This window comes from Dreissena polymorpha, chromosome 1 (genome assembly GCF_020536995.1).
Source record: "Dreissena polymorpha isolate Duluth1 chromosome 1, UMN_Dpol_1.0, whole genome shotgun sequence".
Classification (NCBI taxonomy): Eukaryota; Metazoa; Mollusca; class Bivalvia; order Myida; family Dreissenidae; genus Dreissena; species Dreissena polymorpha.
Window position 1 is genome coordinate 88,186,511 of NC_068355.1, and position 21,727 is coordinate 88,208,237.

At 35.5% G+C, this 21,727-nt stretch overlaps 1 protein-coding gene across 2 annotated transcripts in view; it reads right to left on the bottom strand.

Moving 5' to 3' along the window:
* Positions 1-21,727, bottom strand: part of LOC127839403 (DNA excision repair protein ERCC-6-like) — a 130,739-nt gene that overhangs the window by 79,031 nt on the left and 29,981 nt on the right. For both annotated transcript variants that reach the window (XM_052367771.1, XM_052367774.1), the window contains one exon: positions 7,363-7,576. In XM_052367771.1, the coding sequence (XP_052223731.1) occupies positions 7,363-7,576 (214 nt within the window). The remainder of the gene's footprint in view (positions 1-7,362; positions 7,577-21,727) is intronic.

Sequence of the window (21,727 nt, forward strand, 5' to 3'; positions counted from 1 at the left end):
CTCTGGCCTTCAGAAAATAATAGCCATAATTTTTTCCTTACAAAAAATAATAGCCAAAACAAACGCAGACTTTTCCGCAAAATGGTACTGAAGGTAACAAGAGCACCACTCATCTATTTTCTTTTTAAAGGTGAAGGGACTCTCAATTTCAATCACAAAGGTGGGAGGGGTGGAGTGAAGAGGGGTGTGGACATTTATTACATTATCTTCCAAAAATGCGGAAAAAAAAATGCAAAAAAAATAATTCGGGGGTGGGGGGGAGGGGATTCTTGGGTGCGATGGTTGGACGGTATTTCAAAAATTAAATAATAAAAATAACTATTTGTGTTTTTAAATCATTAAAAAAAAAACAAATTCGGGGGTGGGGGGGTGGGTTTAGTGTGAGGGTGTGGTGGTCATTTGTGAAATGATCTAAAAAAAAAATTAGGAGGGGGGGATTCGGGGGGGGGGGGGGGGGGGGGGCACGGGGGATGGTTTGGGTGGAGCTTATTGTGGTTTGTCAGGTAAGAGTAGTTTAGTCAAAGTATCAATCAAATCTAATCATAAATAAAGAAGTTATGGCAATTTTAGCAAAATTTAATAATTTGACCTTGAGAGTCAAGGTCATTCAAAGGTCAAGGTGAAATTCAACTTGCCAGGTACAGTAACCTCATGATAGCATGAAAGTATTTGAAGTTTGAAAGCAATAGCCTTGATACTTTAGAAGTAAAGTGGATCGAAACACAAAATTTAACCATATATTCAAAGTTACTAAGTAAAAAAAGGGCCATAATTCCATAAAAATGAAAACCAGAGTTATGCAACTTGTCCTTTTACTGTCCCCTTATGATAGTTTGAGAGTGTTCCAAGTATAAAAGCAATATCTATGATACTTTAGGGGTAAAGTGGACCAAAACACAAAACTTAACCAAATTTTCAATTTTCTAAGTCAGGGTTTTTTTTGGCCCGATTTTATAGCCGAAATTCGGCTATGTTCCCAATCCCAAAAAGTATACTTTTTTCCCAAAATGTGGCAAAAAATTCCCAATTTCCAAAAAAAAAAAACAAAAAAAAAACAACATTAATATTTTTTTTGTTTTTTTTTAGAAAGAAGTCTAATGTGTATTTTATCTCAATTTTAATTCAATTACATCTAACAAAGTATTATATGATTATATGATTTTGTTCTTTTAATTTGAATGATTATAAAGAGTTATATCAAATTTAGTATTTCCCTAATCAGTGGACTTTTCGTGTGGAAAAAAAGGCTAATGAATTTATTTTCCCAATTTCATGAAAATGCCGATAAAATTCCCAATTCCAAAGCCATGGGCTATCTTTCCAAAAAGTGGGAAAAAAAACCTGTAAGTATAAAGGGCCCATAATTCCGTCCAAATGCCAGTCAGAGTTACATAACTTTGCCTGCACAGTCCCCTTCTGATAGTTAATAAGTGTTGCAAGTATGAAAGCAATAGCTTTGATACTTTAGGAATAAAGTGGACCTAAACACAAAACTTAACCAAATTTTCAATTTTCTAAGTATAAAAAGGGCACATAATTCTGTCAAAATGCCAGTCAGAGTTACATTACTTTGCCTGCACAGTCCCCTTATGATAGTTAGTAAGTGTTGCAAGTATGAAAGCAATAGCTTTGATACTTAAGGAATAAAATGGACCTAAACACAAAACTTAACCAAAATTTTCAATGTTCTAAGTATAAAAAGGGCACATAATTCTGTCAAAATGCATGCCAGAGTTATCTAACTTTGCCTGCCCAGTCCCCTCATGATCGTAAGTAAGTTTACCAAGTTTGAATGCAATAGCATTGATACTTTCTGAGAAAAGTGGACCTAAACGCAAAACTTAACCAGACGCCGACGCCACGGTGATGACAATAGCTCATAATTTTTTTTCAAAAAAAAAGATGAGCTAAAAATTACAAAATCGGCTTCTTTATTATAAACAAAGATCTATTAATATATCTTTGGGTATCATTTGAGCAACGTTCGTAAACAAAATAATTACAAACAAAATTGAAATCATTATCACACGTCAAGAAATGTTGTAGCATACGACAGATAGCTGTAATGACGGGGATAATAAGTTGATGGCGATTAAATAATTATTTAATCAAGAATTAATGTTCAACGTAATCTAATTGCAGAAAAAACGACGTGAAAAACTAAACCAGCCGATAATATTCACGGTGATTTTCTATAATTAAGCTTTGAAAATTAATAATTGGCGAAAATATATAACGAAAATCTAACAGTTACCGATACTTGCTAAAGCACTGGGAGATTAAAGACGTATTTTTCGAAATATATCACTTTTGTCGGACAATGATTCAGAAAAACGCTTAAGGCCATGATGTCGCAGTTCTCAGTTATTGACACGCGTATGACAATACACAGGGTCGAGTGTGTACACAGGTAACCTCGTTATTGATTTTTTTTTAGGCGTTTCGCATTCGCCAGAAAACTTAGAGGCAAATTTATTTTGGATGTAGGCCGATAAAATAATCGCCATTTTTTCTAAACAATTTTAAGAAATAATAGCCAGTTGGATTAAATAATTGCCATTGGCGATAATGTCTGGAAGCAGCGTGAGCACTGTATGTGAAAATAGCGTAAAACCAGAACAGCTTGGGAGTAACTGGTAGTCTGTTCAGGTTTTATGCTGCTTGCTGCTCATTAGTATCTAAGGGTTGGAAATGAAGCCTTCAAAGCATGAATCTACAAAAAAAAGTCTTTAATGAAATTTAACTTTCTGAACGACTACAGATTTATTAAAAAAAACATATCTAAGTGGTAAAGAGATAGCAAATAAGGCAAAAACATGTGAAAACAAGACATGTCCCCCACAAACCCCCGGTATATTTGACCTTTGATCTTGAAGGATAACCTTGACCTCTCACCACTCAAAATGTGCAGCTCTATGAGATACATATGCATGCCAAATATCAAGTTGCTATCTTCAATATTGCAAAATTTATGGCCAATGTTAAAGTTTGATGCAAACAAACCAACAAACAGACAGGGCAAAAACAAAATGTCCCCGGCCTGTATTGACTGGGGGACATAAAAACATGTGAATGCCCATCCAACGCAGCATATAAGTTTTTTTTTTAATTCAAACGCAGAAACAAATCTTTTTTCGAATGTCCATAACTCCCTTTTCAAAATCACTGAATCTGAATAACCCAACAGTTTCTCACATGCACCCTTTAAGATTGCTGCAGATATATTTTTATTAAATGACATCTCCCCTGGATGATGATCGCTCGGCCCACTTAGTCACGTGGCTTTGCGGAGAGACAATCTAGATAAGCTAACACCAAAGTTGCTTTTTTGTCTATAGATTGCCTATAGATTACGCGATATTCCAGATGATTTTTATCGACCTTTTTCACCCCCAATAACACTGTCAAAAGGGGTTTGTGTCATATATTTATTATGCAAATGCAAAAATATATTTTAGTTTTTAAAGAAAATAAGCCAAGTATAAAGGGTATTTCGATACTTCAAAGATGCTCCCAAATGCTTGCAGCTTACCGAAATCTAACCTGTTACTACGTTTAATGGTGGTACATGTATTAGAAATAGTTTAACACCTCTTCACTGGTATTTACCCATGTTTTTTATGAAAATACTAACAACAACATTTTGTCCACATGTATTTGACACAAATAACACATTATAACTGGAATTTCACTTACATTTTTTAAGCTTTCTGACTCTGAGCGGGTGCCAAAATCCCCAATGTTATTATGTATGAAAGTAATATTAATTATATTAAACACTGCTTATGGGACATTTATCAATCATTTTAATTGACAATGCAGAACAAAACAGATAAGAATCTGATTTACAGTTGGCAAGATGTCAATTTTTGACCATTACTTCATGATATTTTGTGCAGAATCCTCATAACAAAATGTTAAATAATTAATGCCAAGTATTCGAATCCAAAAATCATATTCGAATATTCTGTTATTATGCGAAGATACTTCCAAAAAAGTAAAAGTAAGTACATGCACAAAGTCGCAATTTTGGTTTCCATTATATTTCATTGCTTTGATTACAGCTAACATCAATGAACGACATGATAATTGGCAGACAGGATGGAATAAGGAGAGGGACCAATCGTCGATTTACTATCAATTCATAGTTATGCAATATGTACAGACTATTCCGAAAATCAGTCAAAAATGAAAGTACATTTATTGATACACATTTAAAAAGTGTGTTTTGACAGGGTTTTTAACCTCAGCGGTCAATTGCATAAACAGTGGTTAATATTAACTTTAGTAACTTGATTAACGCAGTTATTTACATGGTTATGTTACCGCAAGATAACTGTATTTGTATAAACGATGGTTACTTCATTGTAACATAACCATTTAAATTTGTTAACTTATCACAGTAAAATTACCAACAATGCAATCCTGAAAATGACGTCGTTTTCGCGCAATTTGTCAGACGAACATTGTCCAATATGGCCTTTGACTCTCAGAGGGGGTAATCACGTGACAGACAAGATGGCGATGTCCATGCCGAGGCAGGTATTTTTCGTCGTTTTATACCCTTTATTACTTGTATTATTATTTTTTATTCCACTCACTTTCCAGCCATATTAGGAAGAAAGTTACTGGCTTTTAATTCAAAGTAATATTCGCTCTATATCTAGACTTTACTCAGTGGGAAATTTCTTAATAGGGCTCCACTAAGAAAATATGCGGAGAGTAAAGTCGAGATATAAAGTGAATTTAAATACAAAATAAACGCTAATCACCCTTTTACTGATATGGCTGGAAAGCGAGCGTCATTTAAAAAATATACAGAAGTAATAAAGGGTATAAAACGGCGAAAAATAACTGTCTCTTTATGGACACTGCCATCTTGACTATCACGTGATTACCCCCTCTGACTCTGTCACAAAAGAAATAAGCGAAAAACGGGCTAAACCCTTTAGTTACCAAGAGGTGGACGTTTTTAAGAACTTAATGAAAGAAACTCTTCATAAACTCAAAGCAAACCAAAGCGTCCACTCGTTACCTAATAAGTAATGGACACCATGCTCGTTGCAGTCAGAAACTTAGTACAAGACATTATTTAAAGCCCCATTAACAATCAAAATCAACGAATATTTCGTAATATATTTCATAAAATAAAGTTAACCTATACAAAATCATAGTTACTTAAATCAATAGCCATAATGTGAACGCTACAAGTGGTCTGGTTACATAGATTTAACAAGATACATTGTTACCAGACCACATCTAGCGTTGAAATTATGGCTATTATATACGGAACACTGATTGTATAAGGGTTAACTTTATTTTACGAAATAATTAACGAAATATTCATTGATTTTGAGTGTTAATGGAGATTTGAAAGGATCTTTCTGGTTATGATGTCTACGCATTGAATTGCAAAACTCAATAATTTATCGGGATGATATAACTATTGTGGTTGAACTACATTAGCGACATGGTAATTCACATGGACCGAAGTAGGATGCAACGAAGCAATTCAACGAAACAAACACATAATTTTTTAAATATGTTGCCACAAGATTTATTATTGAATCCCGGGTGAATACAGTTTCAGGCTTTTGTACATAATTTCACGAAATTTATTATCAAATCCCGGCTGTATAAAGTTTGAAGCAATAAAAGTGTGCGTTTTGCAACACTGCGTTTTGCAAGATAGAATCTATATTTGAAATATGAAATGAGTAAGAGACATAAAATAATTCTTTGGAACGAATAAATTGAAATAAAAATAAATTGAAGTTTGTATTTAAATAGCTTATATGTATTTAATGTTCATGCCATTAAGCATTAAATATTGGGGACTTAAAATGATAACTTCATTCGTTTCAAGTTACTGAATTCATATACGTAACATCACTAAAATCATGTTTCAATTAAGCTTTATTTAATTCAATTCTTACAAAGTTGATAAGTCTACTTATTGCTTTGTTCACTTAGCTTCCTTTACCTTATACATATTGAAGAGTTCAGAAAACAGAACATTGTTTAAGCTTTGAAAAAGCAGATTTTTTCTCGCGATTGGTTAACCTTAAATCTAAAATGCAGTCTAACAGAGCTGTCTGCGTCTAACATACCGGTAATGTTGTACTCGCGAAGTAGAAGTTGGTTGTCAATAGGGGGCAATAAAGGGATTAGCGATGGTAACTTTTAGCCAGACAGAGCTTGAATAGCGTATTTTATTGTGAATTTATAGAACGTATTAACAAATATCTGAAAAAATTGTCTCATATCGGAAGGCCGGAACAATCCCCAAACTGGCTGGACCGTCCCGTCGAGATCTGGCATGTATGTTTAAATTCCGTTATCCATATATCAAATCAATGATTACGTAATCAGAATTTAAATCGTTCTTAAATGGTTCTTTATTCCAGAAAAAAGTGAAAACAAAAAGGTGGTGGTGGTGGTGGTGGTGGTGGTGGTGGTGGTGGTACCTTAATTTCATTTTTGCCCCATGTTTATTGATACAATGCATTACAAAAATGCAGTTAGCCTTACATTTGGTAAAATTTAAATAAATTACAAGGGAGGCAAATGCTGTAACAAAAAGAACATGCATAAACGGTAGTTGTTTCCCTTGTTTGAACCATGCTAAATCCTTAAATGCCTATTTCCAGTAACTGTGACCTTCACCTGTGACCTTGACCTTTGACCAAGTGACCTCAAAATCAATAGGGGTCATCTGCGAGTCATGGTCAATGTTTCTATGAAATTTCATGATCCTAGGCCTAAGCGTTCTTGAGTTATCATCTGACAACCACCGGGTGGACGGACCGACAGACCGACCGACCGACAGACCGACATTAGCAAAGCAATATACCCCCTCTTCTTCGAAGGGGGGCATAAATATTATCAATGGAAATTAATCCAGATCAATTATAAGTATTGAAATAAATAGAATTATGGTAATGTTTTTTCCTGAAATATCTTACATCTAATGAAACTAAACAGTATTTATTTAAAAGAGCATATTAATCAATGATCTTTGAAAAAATATTACTCTATCCTGCTTTTTAAAGCCGCACATAAGATACGATTTATAGTGGCATTTGTGGCAATCAAGAATAGTCATTTGCTCGATCATAAATTCGGACATTTTAATGTAAGGTTTACAAATCAAATATTCGAATATATTTGAATAATGACGATCAAATATTTGAATATCGTTTCCAGTATTCGTTCCCATCCCTAGTTTAAACACATTGTTATTCAATTTTTTTTTTTACAATTACAATTTGTACAAGAATGTCAATAGCTACAATTGTCATTGAAACACATAAGAAAATAAAACCAATAAAGATTTCTCCATGAAAATACAGAGTGCCTAACCTTATTAGAGATGACTTTCTGCATGATATCCAGCATCCTACGTGACTGTGAGAACACGAGGCACCGATGTCCCTCGGTCCGCAGTCTGTCTAGCAGCTGCACAAGGAATACAAGCTTGCCAGACTCCTGGATCAGTGTGTCATCAGGGATGTGCTGGATGCGCGTCACTGCACTCAGGCTGCCCGTCTCCGTCTCTAGCATGTCTTCATCCACACTGCCACATAGAATAGCATATCAAGAATTGGCATAGCGCACACAAAGCAATGCATAACAGTATAATGTATGGCTGGACTGAAACTCTATACATCTGTTACTTTGGCAAGTACACATTAATTGTACAACAATTTTTATTTTGATAATATTAACTAGAAATGGCGCGGCAGAGGCCGACGCGTATCCCCACGCCGAATGTTTGACCTAGGTGTGCCCCAGGGTTGGTAATGGGGCCATGCATAGCTGAGATTGACCGTATTGTCATAAGAGAAGTTCATCATCAATTAGAAGTGAATTGGTGTAGAAATGAAGAAGTTATAGTAAAAGGCAATTTTGGGTGGGTGTGACATATGTGGGCAGGGCGCCCCAGGGTTGGTAATGGGGCCATGCATAGTTGAGATTGACCGTATTGTCATAAGAGAGGTTCAGTATCAATTTGAAGTGAATCGGTGTAGAAATTATAGTAAAAGGCAATTTTGGGTGGGTGTGGTCTATGTGGGCGGGGCGCCCCAGGGTTGGTAATGGGGCCATGCATAGTTGAGATTGACTGTATTGTCATAAGAGAAGTTCAATATCAATTTGAAGTGAATCGGTGTAGAAATGAAGAAATTATAGTAAAGGCAATTTTGGGTGGGTGTGGTCTATGTGGGCGGGGCCCCAGGGTTGGTTATGGGAACATGCATAGTTGAGATTGACCCTAATGTCATAAGAGAAGTTCAGTATCAATTTGAAGTGAATCCGTGTAGAAATGAAAAAATTATAGTAAATGGAATTTTTTGGTGGGTGTGGCCTATGTGGGCGGGCGCCCCAGGGTTGGGATTGGGGCCATGCATAGTTGAGATTGACCCTAATGTCATAACAAAAGTTCAGTATCAATTTGAAGTGAATCCGTGTAGAAATGAAAAAATTATAGTAAATGGAAATTTTTGGTGGGTGTGGCCTATGTGGGCGGGGCGCCCCAGGGTTGGGAATGGGGCCATGCATGGTTGAGATTGACCGTATTGTCATAGGTGAGGTCCAGTATCAATTTGAAGTGAATCGGTGTAGAAATAAAGAAGTAAATGTAAAATAACCTAAAAAAATGAGTGATAATTTCTGACGCGGCCCCACCCCAACCCCTATAACTTTTGACCCAGGGGTCAGATCAAAATTCCAAATAGTGCAGGGTCGCACATATGCTCATAGCTACCATGTGTGTAAATTTCAAGGTTCTAGTGCTTTTAGTGTAGGAGGAGATAGTGGCCAGGACGGACGGACAGACGGACGGACAGACGGACGGACAGACGGACGGACGGACGGCGGAGATCACCACAATATCCCCACCTTTTTTTCAAAAAGCGTGGGGATAAAAACTAGTTAAGGGATAGTCTACATGTGAAGCAAATTTCTATAATATCAGATAGATTCCAATTACTAGTTTTCAACTTTGTGCAGATATTTTTTAATACACTGTAACATATATATATATAAATGCAGATGACAGGGTCCAAGCCAACAAGCCAGCTATAAACCGATCCGCCTATAAGTTCTGAGCATATTTGCCACATTACGTTGTCTTTCGCCAAAAAGCACATGCATATTAATCCTAATGTATTGATAACAGTAAACATACCGCTTTTCCTATGCTAGTATATATATCTGTGTTATTTTGTATTCAGCGTTATAATGGAGGGGGTTATTTTGGATTTACTGTTTTTATCTTATAACTAATTAAAACAACTGTTCAAAAGTTATTTGAAAGGTCAATTATTGTTTTTTGGCATCTGATGTTATATGGCCTAATTAATGAGATAAAAAAAGTTTTTAGTTTAAATAAAAATCTTTTTGTAAAAAATAAACAAGAGATGTGTTTGTCAGAAACACAACGCTTTTTTTTGTTGACCTTTGACCTTGAAGGATGACCTTGACCTTTCACCACTCAAAATGTGCAGCTCCATGAGATACACATGCATGCTAAATACGAAGTTACTATGTTGAATATTTAACAAGAGCACCGCCTTGCGGGTGCAGACCGCTCATCTATTTTTCTTTTTAAAGGTGTAGGGACCTATCTCAATTTCAATCACATAGCAGGGAGGGGTGGAGTGGAGAACGGTGTATAGTGTGGGGGTGTGGTCATTTATTACATTATCTTAAAACAAGAGCACCACCTTGCGGGTGCAGACCGCTCATCTATTTTCTTTTTAAAGGTGAAGGGACTCTCAATTTAAATCACAAAGGAGGGAGAGGTGGAATGAAGAGGGGTGTATAGTGTGGGTGTGTGGACATTTATTACATTATCTTCCAAATATGCAGAAAAAAAAATTTAAAAAAAAAAAATCGGAGAGGGGGGGGGGGGGGGGGGGGGGGGGGGATTCTTGGGTGCGATGGTTGGATGGTATTTCAAAAATTAAATAATAAAAATAAATATTTGTGTTTTTTAACCGCTTCAAAAAAAATATTTGGGGTGGGGTGGGGTGGGGGGGGGGGGGTATAATAGTGTGAGGGTGTGGTGGTCATTTGTGAGATGATCTTAAAAAAAAGATTTAGGGGGGGGGGGGTGGGGGGAGGGGATTCTTGGGTGCGATGGTTGGACGGTATTTCAAAAATAAAATAATAAAAATAAATATTTGTGTTTTTTAACCGTTTCAAAAAAAATAAGTTGGGGGGGGGGGGTATAGTGTGAGGGTGTGGTGGGGGGGGGGGGGGGGAGGGCACGGGGGATGGTTTGGGTGGAGTCAATTGTGGTATGTCATGTAAGAGTTGTTTTGTCAAAGTATCAATCGAATCTAATAAAAAATAAAGAAGTTATGGCAATTTTAGCAAAATTTAATAATTTGACCTTGACAGTCAAGGTCATTCAAAGGTCAAAGTAAAAGTCAACTTTCCAGGTACAGTACCCTCATGATAGCATGCAAGTATTTAAAGTTTAAAAGCAATAGCCTTGATACTTTAGAAGTAAAGCCAAAAGTCAAAAAAGGGCCATAATTCCGTAAAAATGACAACCAGAGTTATGCAACTTGTCCTTTACTGTCCCCTTATGATAGTTCCAAGTATAAAAGCAATATCTATGATACTTAAGGGGTAAAGTGGACCAAAACACAAAACTTAACCAAATGTTCAAGTATAAAGGGCCAATAATTCCGTCAAAATGCTAGTCAGAGTTACATAACTTTGCCTGCACAGGCCCCTTATGATAGTTAGTAAGTGTTGCAAGTATGAGAGCAATAGCTTTGATACTTTAGGAACAAAGTGGTCCTAAACATAAAACTTAACCAAATTTTCAATTTTCTAAGTATAAAAAGGGCACATAATTCTGTCAAAATGCCAGTCAGAGTTACATAACTTTGCCTGCACAGTCCCCTTATGATAGTTAGTATGTGTTGCAAGTATGAAAGCAATAGCTTTGATACTTAAGGAATAAAATGGACCTAAACACAAAACTTAACCAAAATTTTCAATTTTCTAAGTATAAAAAGGGCACATAATTCTGTCAAAATGCAATCCAGAATGATCTAACTTTGCCTGCCCAATCCCCTCATGATAGTAAGTAAGTGTACCAAGTTTGAATGCAATAGCATTGATACTTTATGAGAAAAGTGTACCTAAACGCAAAACTTAACCGGACGCCGACGCCAAGGTGATGACAATAGCTCTTTTTTTTTTCTTCAAAAAATAGATGAGCTAAAAAGTTATTGCAAAACATTACTGTACAGTAAAGTTTTGGGACAGAATTTGTATGCCCTTTGACCTTGAAGGATGACCTTGACCTTGACCTTTCACCACTCAAAATGTGCAGCTCCATGAGATACACATGCATGCCAAATACCAAGTTGCTATGTTCAATATTTCAAAAGTTATTGCAAAACTTTTATGTACAGTAAAGTTTTGGGACAGAATGACAGACAGAAAGAAAGACAGAAAGAAAGAAAGACAGGCCAAAAACAATATACCCCCAATCGATCGATCCGGGGGCATAAAAAGTATTGTATATATAATTTGTATATCATTAAATCAATCAAAACGCTGATGGACTGTTGGAAAAAAATATGACTGAGAGTTAAAACTAAGTTAAACAAGACTATTGTCAAGCAATATAAGTCCCCTACAGGCTCCACCATTGTCAGAAATTCCAGATTTTTTTTATATATATTTGTTGCCATAGCAACCATTTTTTTAAATTTAGGAACAAAATGAAATGACGTGCATAATGTCCATAATGCCATCTATCCATGTTTCAAGTTTCATGAAAAAATATTAAGAACTTTAAGATATTGCAGGATCCAGAAAACCACCATTTTCAGCAGTATTTCTAGTCTATTTGTTGCCATAGCAACCAGAATTTTTGACGTTGGAACGAAATGAAATGACGTGCTTAATGTTCATATTGCCATCTATCCATGTTTCAAGTTTCATGAAAAAATATTTAGAACTTTTAAAGTTATCACAGGATCCAGAAAACCACCATTTTCAGCAGTATGTATAGACTATTTGTTGCCATAGCAACCAGAATTTTTTACGTCGGAACAAAATGAAATGAGGTGCATAATGTCCATATTGCCATCTATCCATGTTTCAAGTTTTAAGAAAAAACATTAAGAACTTTTAAAGTTTTCGCAGGATCCAGAAAAACCACCATTTTCAGCAGTATTTCTAGTCTATTTGTTGCCATAGCAACTATAATTTTTGACATAGGAACAAAATGAAATGACGTGCATAATGTCCATATTGCCATCTATCCATGTTCCAAGTTTCATGAAAAAATATTAAGAACTTTTAAAGTAATCGCAGGATCCAGAAAAGTGTGACAGACGGATGGAGAAAAAACCATAAGTCCCCTCTGGTGAAACCGGTAGGGGACTAATTAATCACTTTTTTCCCTTAAAATATCAGAATATACCTGCATTTAACACGTTCATACAGTCCTTTTTTTATCCACCACAATGATACACCCTCCTTTTTTGAGATATTTGAATACTTCAACAAACATTGGCTTTATTGAAATTATTTGAACGGTTACCTATACTTCAATTTATCTATCCATGTCAGTCATTAAAGCCTTTTCATTGAATTCTTCTATGGATAAATATTGACAAAAATTTGAATAAGACATGTTTATTACATAAATAGATAGATGTAGTTTAATGTGTACTCCTGGAAATAAATGCAACAAACATTAAGTAAATCTCTTTTTTTTTACACATTTCCAACCAGATAAAGTTCCCCATGTATAATTTTCCCATCAGTCTGGGCCCCGTTTCATCAAAACATGTGATGCGATATTGTAGCCGATAGCTGATTTTATACCTGCGATTGCGATATTTTAAAAAATGCTTTTCATCAAACATATCGCAGTTTCTTGCCGGTAGTTTTGTGTAATTAGCGATTAATACTATTAAAATGACGTCAAAAACATATGACGTCAAAAACGGGCACCTGCCGATCTAGCGCCACCTGTCATATTTGACAGACGATACGTTAACAAAAGTGGCAACACTTGTTGAAAATAAAAGTGCCCCTTGGCAGCTGAGAGAGCTTGAAGAGTTGTTGCAAGGAATACAAGAACATTATGAAGTGTTGTTTGGAAAGTTGTCCGCCAAATTAAAGACCGGACATGGTATGAAATTGTACAAACATGAGTTAAAATTTACATTGACATGGTCATAATTTTCTTATTCTTTTCACATTAAATTGGGAGCCAGCTTGAAACATAGTTACATTGGTATGGACACATTAACGTTACACAGTTTTTGTGTAATGATTATCTAAATAAGGTAAAATCAATAAGTTCAAATGCAGCGTGACTGCCATGCACAGAATTAGAAAGAAAGGATTTGAAATTGTTTACTTTTCAGCATTGATATTCCTTGACATTTTGATAGAGAATATGCACACTAATTCCACTTGGTAACTTCTCCTACTGAGTATAAATAATTTATAATACCCCTGAAAAATAGAATTGATCTATTAATGAAGTGTTTATGAATGAAAACTTATTGTTTAAGTCATATAGCAATAAGAGATTGCCACATGGTTGATCTGCATAGGCTTTTTTAATTTTCAGCATGAAGGAAAATGCTTTTTCATGCACAAAAGCGTGAGAATTTTTGCTATAAATGTTTCACTTTTTTCTTGTGATTTTTCAAACAAATCTTAAAAAGCCATGGGGCAAAACCATGAAGGTTCTAAATGGTTGATACTCCATCAATGTCCTTGAAAAAAATAGGAACGCTTCATACACCAAGAATTTATATGTTTAACAAATTAAAATATGTGGTAATTATTTAAGGAAGGCACAACAACAGTTTTACAAGAACTCCTTGCTTTTACTTGTTACATACACAGCCTTGTAATTTTCATAGCGGCATTACAAATATGCTACAATAGAAATTGTTTATGGTAATTTATGTTAAGAAAACTTTTTTCCGTAATTGCTGTGCATGCTTGGCAAAATGAACACGCTACAGAGAGTCCAACAGAACAAATGCGGTTATTGATTGTTCAGACACCATTGGTGAAAATAGTGATTGAACATTCTACTTCACAAAATGTTAAATAGGTATTTATATATAGTTTTTCTCCATGTATAAATGTAAAAACCTTTCAGAAGTGTAAACGGAGACAATAAACCATTGTTAACATTTGCCATTGTTGTGATATTTGATACCATGAACAAACACTGGGTTTTAATACAAACATAATTACTAGTGTTTTAAGTGATTATGAATTAAGTATTCAAGATTTCTAGTACTGCAGAACCATGTAAAATATGGGATGTTGTTCAAGTGGGAACCTTGTATGTACAACTACTGTTTTTTTTTTAATTTGCATGTAACTGCATTTTATTATTTTTTGAAACAATATAAATCCTTGAGATTACTTTGACATGACACATTACAACTAAGGGTTTTAAAATAATATGTCGAGGTTTATAAATGTAAAACAAGAGGGCTCCCTTGATAACTTAAGAGACTAAACGGATCTGAAATGGTTTGTAATGTTTGTATTATACTTCTAATCTTGCTTTTTACCCATAATGACACAGCTTTTATATGGGCCGAGCCATTATTGGAACAAAAAGTTCTGACCAAGTTCTAAAACAAGGCTCTTTATTGGCAGTTTTAAAAATTATCAAAGTCTGCTGCACATTAAATGTTTTTTTCAAGACCTACTAAAAAAAACAATGACAAACAGCCACACATCCTTGCAGCTGTGTATCAAAAGGGAATAAAAGCATTTTCTAACTCAAAACAGAACAAAATATTCTCCTTAGCAAGTTCCTTACGATTGGACAAAAATGTGACTTCTAAAGCGCTCTCAAGCTTTCTATAATTGATGCACTGACCAAGTTTTTGATCTTATGTGACAAAGAACAGAGCTTGGACAAGATATCAAATTGGTAAAACTTTGATGTTCTGACAAAGTTTCAAGAAGATTGGCATGTAATGCAGCATCTAGCAAATGTCGACGATTGGAATGCCATACCCCCAAAACAAATTCTCAGAAAAGCTTGATTTGATGAGCTAATTTTTTTTCCACTTATTTAGTTATAACAGGTCTTTATTACATTGCTGAAAAATACAGACATGCTGACATATTTTTATTTTGTTTTATCAGGTAAAAAAAATTGTGGAAATACAACTTTGAATAGAATTACTTTACGACACTTAAATATTCAATCTAGTCACATAATTATTACTTTTTCTAATCACCCTGTCAAAGAGTATAAAATTGTAATAGTTTAACACATTTAATTGCTTCCAGTACCACTATCATATAATTATGAAATTAAGTGCCTGATCTTGAGATGATGTTTTATGAAAATCAGAAGACTTCTTAAAGGATGTTTTTAAGGGTATTTACTGCACTTATGATGACAATTGTGCCTTTTTAATTTCATGTTAAAAGCTTCTGTGACCTTACCCTATGAATGGTTGACATCAAAATCTTTAGGCCTCTTTTTTCATCTATGACCTACCAATTTGAGGATGGTAAGTCAAAGCTTTCACAAGATATAGTGCAAATTTCAAATCCAACCCCCATGCCAGCCAACTGGTGCTAGGCAGTATATTCTGATTTTCAAAGGAAGAGTATAATTATAATTATTGGCACATATTACTCAGCTTTTATTCAAAGTGAGCGTTCTGTTAACAGGTTGCTGAGGACAGGGAACGGCAGATGCACGAGGCGGCAACAGCCATGTGTAACATACAACCGAGCCATTTTGTGCTGCAAGTGGGCTTCGCACATGGCCATGGGTTGAGGGAAGCTCTTAGGCTCATAAGAGGTAGGAAAATGTTACTACAGTGTAAACCCTCTAAACCGCATCCGCTCTATACCAGAATCCTCTCTAAACCGGACAAATTGTCCGGTTCCATTTTTTCCCTTATAAAACCATGCCTAAAATATCTCCTCAAGACCGGAATCCCCTCAATTCCAAATACCATTCATTCTTTGGATCTAAATTGGGTCATTTCATACATAATTGTACCTCTCTTAACCGGTCAGGACCGGTTTATTGCACCTCACACCTAGAGTAAATAACTTTAGATTAGCGGATTAAAGACGCGTGAAATTAATAAAGGTGGTAAAAAAAAGTTGCAAAAAGAAAAAAATGCAAAACAATTTAAAGAGACTTGGCTTGTGATGTACATATCAATCAATAGAAGTGATAATACTGCGTATAATTACTAATAGCAAACAAAGATTTCTTTAGTGTGTTTTGTTTTTGATGTAGGAAGCTGTGCTAAATTTTAATAAGCTTAATGCTATTTAATTTTGAGGTTGTTTATTACAATTGCTAATTAAGTGTTATATACAATGGTGATTTGCAGAGTTCTTGAATCAGTTGCATTTAGATATTCATTTAGATTTTGAAATTGGTAATTAAGATAACAAAGACTAAAAATTTCCGAACCTCCTTCTAAGCAAAGCGGCATGCAATTGTCTCTAGAAGACAAAATCAAACTGATCAAAGAGACAGAGATATGTTGCCTTAACCTACACTCAAGAACTGATGCTTTCAGAGATATATGGGGTAGGAAAGTCAATGAAAAGTCTGTGTACATGTCTCATTGGGAAAACAACTCTTCACCCAATAGACGACGGTTTAGCAATGAGATGAAATTTGAAAAGAGCAACAAACTTGTTTGGGAATTGTTCTGTATTGTCAGGGCAAAGTCATTGCCGATTTTATTAGGCTATGTATTCGACATTCTGAACGTAAAATAGTCAATTTCTCTGTCTTAATGGAATCCTCTCTAAACTGGAATTACCTCTCGTTCCTGGCGGTGTCCGGTTTAAAGGGGTTACACTGTACCACCATTTTTTATATAAGTGTATTGCATTGAAAATTAAAACAGTCAACAAATACAAGCCACCCACCCAATCACAAAAACTCCCATGAAGGCATGGCTATCCTATGCCTTCCTTCAGCTTTATCAATGCAACATTTTAATTCCTAGAAGGCTGAACTAATCCACTAAGTTTTTAAAGATTTCAAATGATCGCTTCATATAACTTCAAAAGCGCACACTATTGCGATACCCATCAATTCTGACAAGGCGCAAGGCCCATGATCTGATTGGTTCATTCTCCCCTGTCAGGTGGTCAAGGTCGAGTACTTGGCACAGAGACCAGCCAGGTGCTGATGAGTCACGTTGGGCGGGGCCTGGGGGAGGAACTGCAGCAGGGGACCCTGGAGCTGGGGCTGTACCACCCCTCCAGCACGCCATTCATACACAACATGTTTGATGTTGTCTTCACCGTCAATGACTTCCTCTACTGGCATGACATCAATGCCACACTCAAGGTGAGACTGTAGTCTGATTCCGGTGTATATGATTCTCACAAATGCAATATAGATTTTCTCTATGCTTGTAAAAACAGTTTTTGTATAACAGCAAAATTAAAATTTCCAAGCCTAGGCTCAAAAAATTTTCTGTTTAATATAATCTTAAAGTGAAAGAAGACGCTCTGTTAAACAGCCTCTTTACACCAGTGGTTATGAAATAGATTTCCATGATGTAAGCCATACTGCTTAAATCAATGGAGCATGCTGACTGCCTCAAAGTGGCATGTAATGGTGATAATTGCGATTATTAGGTCTGTTGTTACACATAGTATTAATTTGGCGTAAGTTTTATTTCTTCGGGGATAAGAAACTGTTGAAATATACAGACATTGCCCTTAAATGTGAAGAGTTTGTCACAGTATACCAAGCAAATGAAAGACTCATACATGGTACTACAATGACAATCAATAGGTCAGTATCCAATAAAAAATATAAAAATTGGTGTGATTTAAGGCAAGACTTAAACATGGGCTTTAGTTTGTTCTATATAAACATTACAAAACACTCTCTTTTACGCTTGTGAAAATGGAAAATTCAGCGTGTAAAATGCCAAGAACAATGTGCCAAGTACTATTTGTATGAAGATTTTCTTGAGATTGTATTTCATTAAAACTAAGCCATGTATATACTACAGGATGTAATGTTTTGAGCAAGGAGAAAATTGTTAAGCACATGAAAACCAAAGGCGAGATTTACTTTACACAAAAACTTAAAATATTTTACTGTCTTATGCTCATGGCTCTTTACAATAGTTCATATGCGAGAACAGATTTATAGTATTGATATGCTACAAATGAATTTATTAAACAAGAGGGCCAAAATGGCCCTAGGTCGCTCACCTGAGAGGAGTCGGTTCATTCAATCTTTACCACAAACGTCAAACTTGACCTAGATATTGTCCAGACAAACATCCTGGTCAAGTTTTATCATCATTGAACCAAAACTCTGGCATATGGAGAGCTTTTGTTTTTGTAAGATTTGACCTGGTGACCTATATTTTGAGTTGACCCCCCTTACCAAACATCAAACTTTGCTTACAAAAATAAATATTATGACCAAGATTCATAAAATCTGAAACAAAATTGTGACCTCTAGAGTGTTTACAAGGATTTTGTATAAAATAATGAAAATTTTGACAATCTAAGGGCAATAATTATGGCATTAATTATGTGATTTTGCTCATTATCAAACTTGACTGAGATCTTTCAGCAACTTTGATAAAGAATGCTTAAAAAATGTGAATGCTAGAGTGTTTACAAACCAAATGTGGACGGGCTGACGGCGGACAAAGACCAATCCTAAAACCTCACCTGAGCAATCAAGTGAGCTAAAAAGTGTGTTTCACCGATCTGAGCCATTTTCCAACTTGTCCGAGAATCAATAAAACCAATGTATTAACTAAGTTTCACGATAATTAGGCAAAAAATGTGACTTCTGTAGTGTTCGATCACAAAGTTTCTCTCTAGTTACATAAGGAAAACTGCCCCACCCCCTGGCAGCCATGTTTTTTTTGACAGATCGGGACCATTTGCGAACACATCTGAGATATATATAAAACCGATCTTTTCACCAAGTTTCATGATGAATGGGCAAAAATGTGACTTCTAGAGTGTTCACAAGCTTTTTTTACTATATAAATATAAGAAAGTGCCCCCCCCCCCCCCGCCATGTAATTCAACTGACCGAAACCATTTTTGAACTCAACTCTCATATCAAGGAAACAAATGTTCTGACCAAATTTCATGAAAATTGGGCCAAAAATGACTTCTAGAGTGTTCACATGTTTTCACTATATACATATAGAGAACAAGATATGTGTTCATCAGAAACACAATGCCCCCTACTGCCCTGCTTTGAAATAAAATTTCTATTTATCATTTTGCAGGTATAGAAATCATCTCCCTTTAAAGCTTATTGTTTCCCTTTTGTCCAATCCAACTGTCAGACATCACTTACAACCAAGGCCTGTGGTTTATCAAAGAGATCATCATGTCTCTATGGACACAAGTCCACAGGTATGTTAATGAACCCTAGCATTCACAAATTAGTACAGGAAAGAAATGATAATTATATCATTAAAAAAAAACTTTGACAAATCAATCATTTGACTTATAAATAATCAAAATAAAAATCTGTAAAGTAACTGTGAAAAGAACTTAAATTCTTGGTAAGGAAATGTATAATCTGCGATTTATAATATATAAATTACTTCCCTTGAAAATAATTGTCTCTAACAAATCTCTATTTTTAGTAGCAAATAATTAAAAGCCACTACTGTGACTGTAGAATCACCACTCAAAATGTGCAGCTCCATGAGATACACATGCATGCCAAATATCAAGTTGCTATGTTCAATATTGAAAAAATTAAATTATCTTCCTTTAAAGCTTATTTCTTCCCTTGGAATTGTATTTTTGACCTTAGACCTTGAAGGATGACCTTGACCTTTTACCACGATGTGTTTGTCAGAAACCTAATGCCACCTACTGCGCCGCTTTGATTTATTTAACAAAAATATAATTTGGCAGGTCAGATATTTTCCTTGGATTTGTTTTTTCAACCCGGTCACCTAGTTTTTGACACGGCATGACCCATATTTGACCTTGACCTAGATATTGTCTAGATACAACTTCTGACCAAGTTTCGTAAAGATCGGATGAAAATTATTTGAATTAGAGAGTGGACACGAAAAGTGTGACAGACTGACAGACAGACTTGCAGACAGACTTACAGTGCAAAAACTATATACCCCCTTTTCTTCGAAAGGGGGCATAAAAATGCCCCGCCCACTGGCGGCCATGTTCTTTCATCGATCTGGACCATTTTGGAACTCGTCCGAGATATCAATAAAACCAATGTTTTGACTAATTTTCATGATGATTGGGCAAAAATTGTGACTTCTAGAGTGTTAACAAGGTTTCTCTATAGCCAAATAAGGAAAACTCCCCCGCTCACTGGCGGCCATGATATTCCACGGACGGGAACTAATTTTGAACTCAACCAACATATCATTAAAACAAACATTTTGACAAAGTAACATGAAGATTGGACCTAGTGACCTAGTTTTCGACCCGGAACGACCCAGTTTCGAACTCGTCTGAGATTTCATTGGGACAAAGCTTCTCAGTTCTGACCAAGTTTCATGAATATCGGAGATAAATGTGGCCTTAAGAGTGTTTACGAACAAATGTGGACGGACGGACAGATGACGGACAAAGACCAGTCACAAAAGCTCACCTGAGCATTCAGGTGAGCTAAGAAGTTAATAATTAAGCCACTTAGAAAACCAGTTAGAAAACCAGAAAACATGCATGCTTGTTGACTGTTTGCTGAAAGAAATGTATCACCCCTTACCTGTCAATCAACCTGACTGATCAGCCAAGCAGACACTCATTTATTGCTACCATTTGTCCAACAAAAAGAATGATGAAATGTGTGGAATATGTTTGATAACCAAGTGGAGAGAAAGATCGATTATTTGGCAAGATGATTTATTAGTTTACCACAAAAAAGGTTGCAGGCAAAGAATTATTTACTTTTCAACTGTTATTAAGTGCAAGGTTAACTGTTGAAAGGTTACATGATTAGACTTTTGGCATGCATTGTAAAATTTTCTGTTATTAAACAGACAGTTAAAAATCACAGAAAGTGTATGGTTTACTGTTGTCTGGCAGTTTCTGTTGACAAGAAGTGTATGATTGACTTTTGACACGAAGTGTAAGATTGACTGTTGACATGAAAGGTATGATTGACTGTTAACAGGAAATGTATGATTGACTGTTGACAGGAAGTGTATAATTGACTGTTGACAGTAAGTGAATGCTTGACTGTTGACAATAAGTGTATGATTGTTTTTTGACAGAAAGTGTATGATTGACGGTTAACAGAAAGTGTATGAATGACTGTTGACAGTAAGTGTATGATTGACTGTTGACAGTAAGTGAATGATTGACTGTTGACAGGAAGTGTATGATTGACTGTTGACAGGAAGTGTATGATTAACTTTTGACAGTAAGTGAATGATTGACTGTTGACAGTAAGTGTATGATTGACTTTTGACAGGAAGAGTATGATTTACTGTTGACAGTAAGTGTATGATTGACTGTTGACAGTAAGTGTATGATTGACTGTTGACAGTAAGTGTCAGATTGACTGTTAACAGTAATTGTAAGATTGACTGTTAACAGGAAGTGTACGACTGTCTGTTGACAGGAAGTGAATGATTGACTGTTGAAAGTAAGTGTAAGATTGACTGTTTACAGTAAGTGTATGATTGACTGTTGACAGGAAGTGTATGACTGACTGTTGACAGGAAGTGTA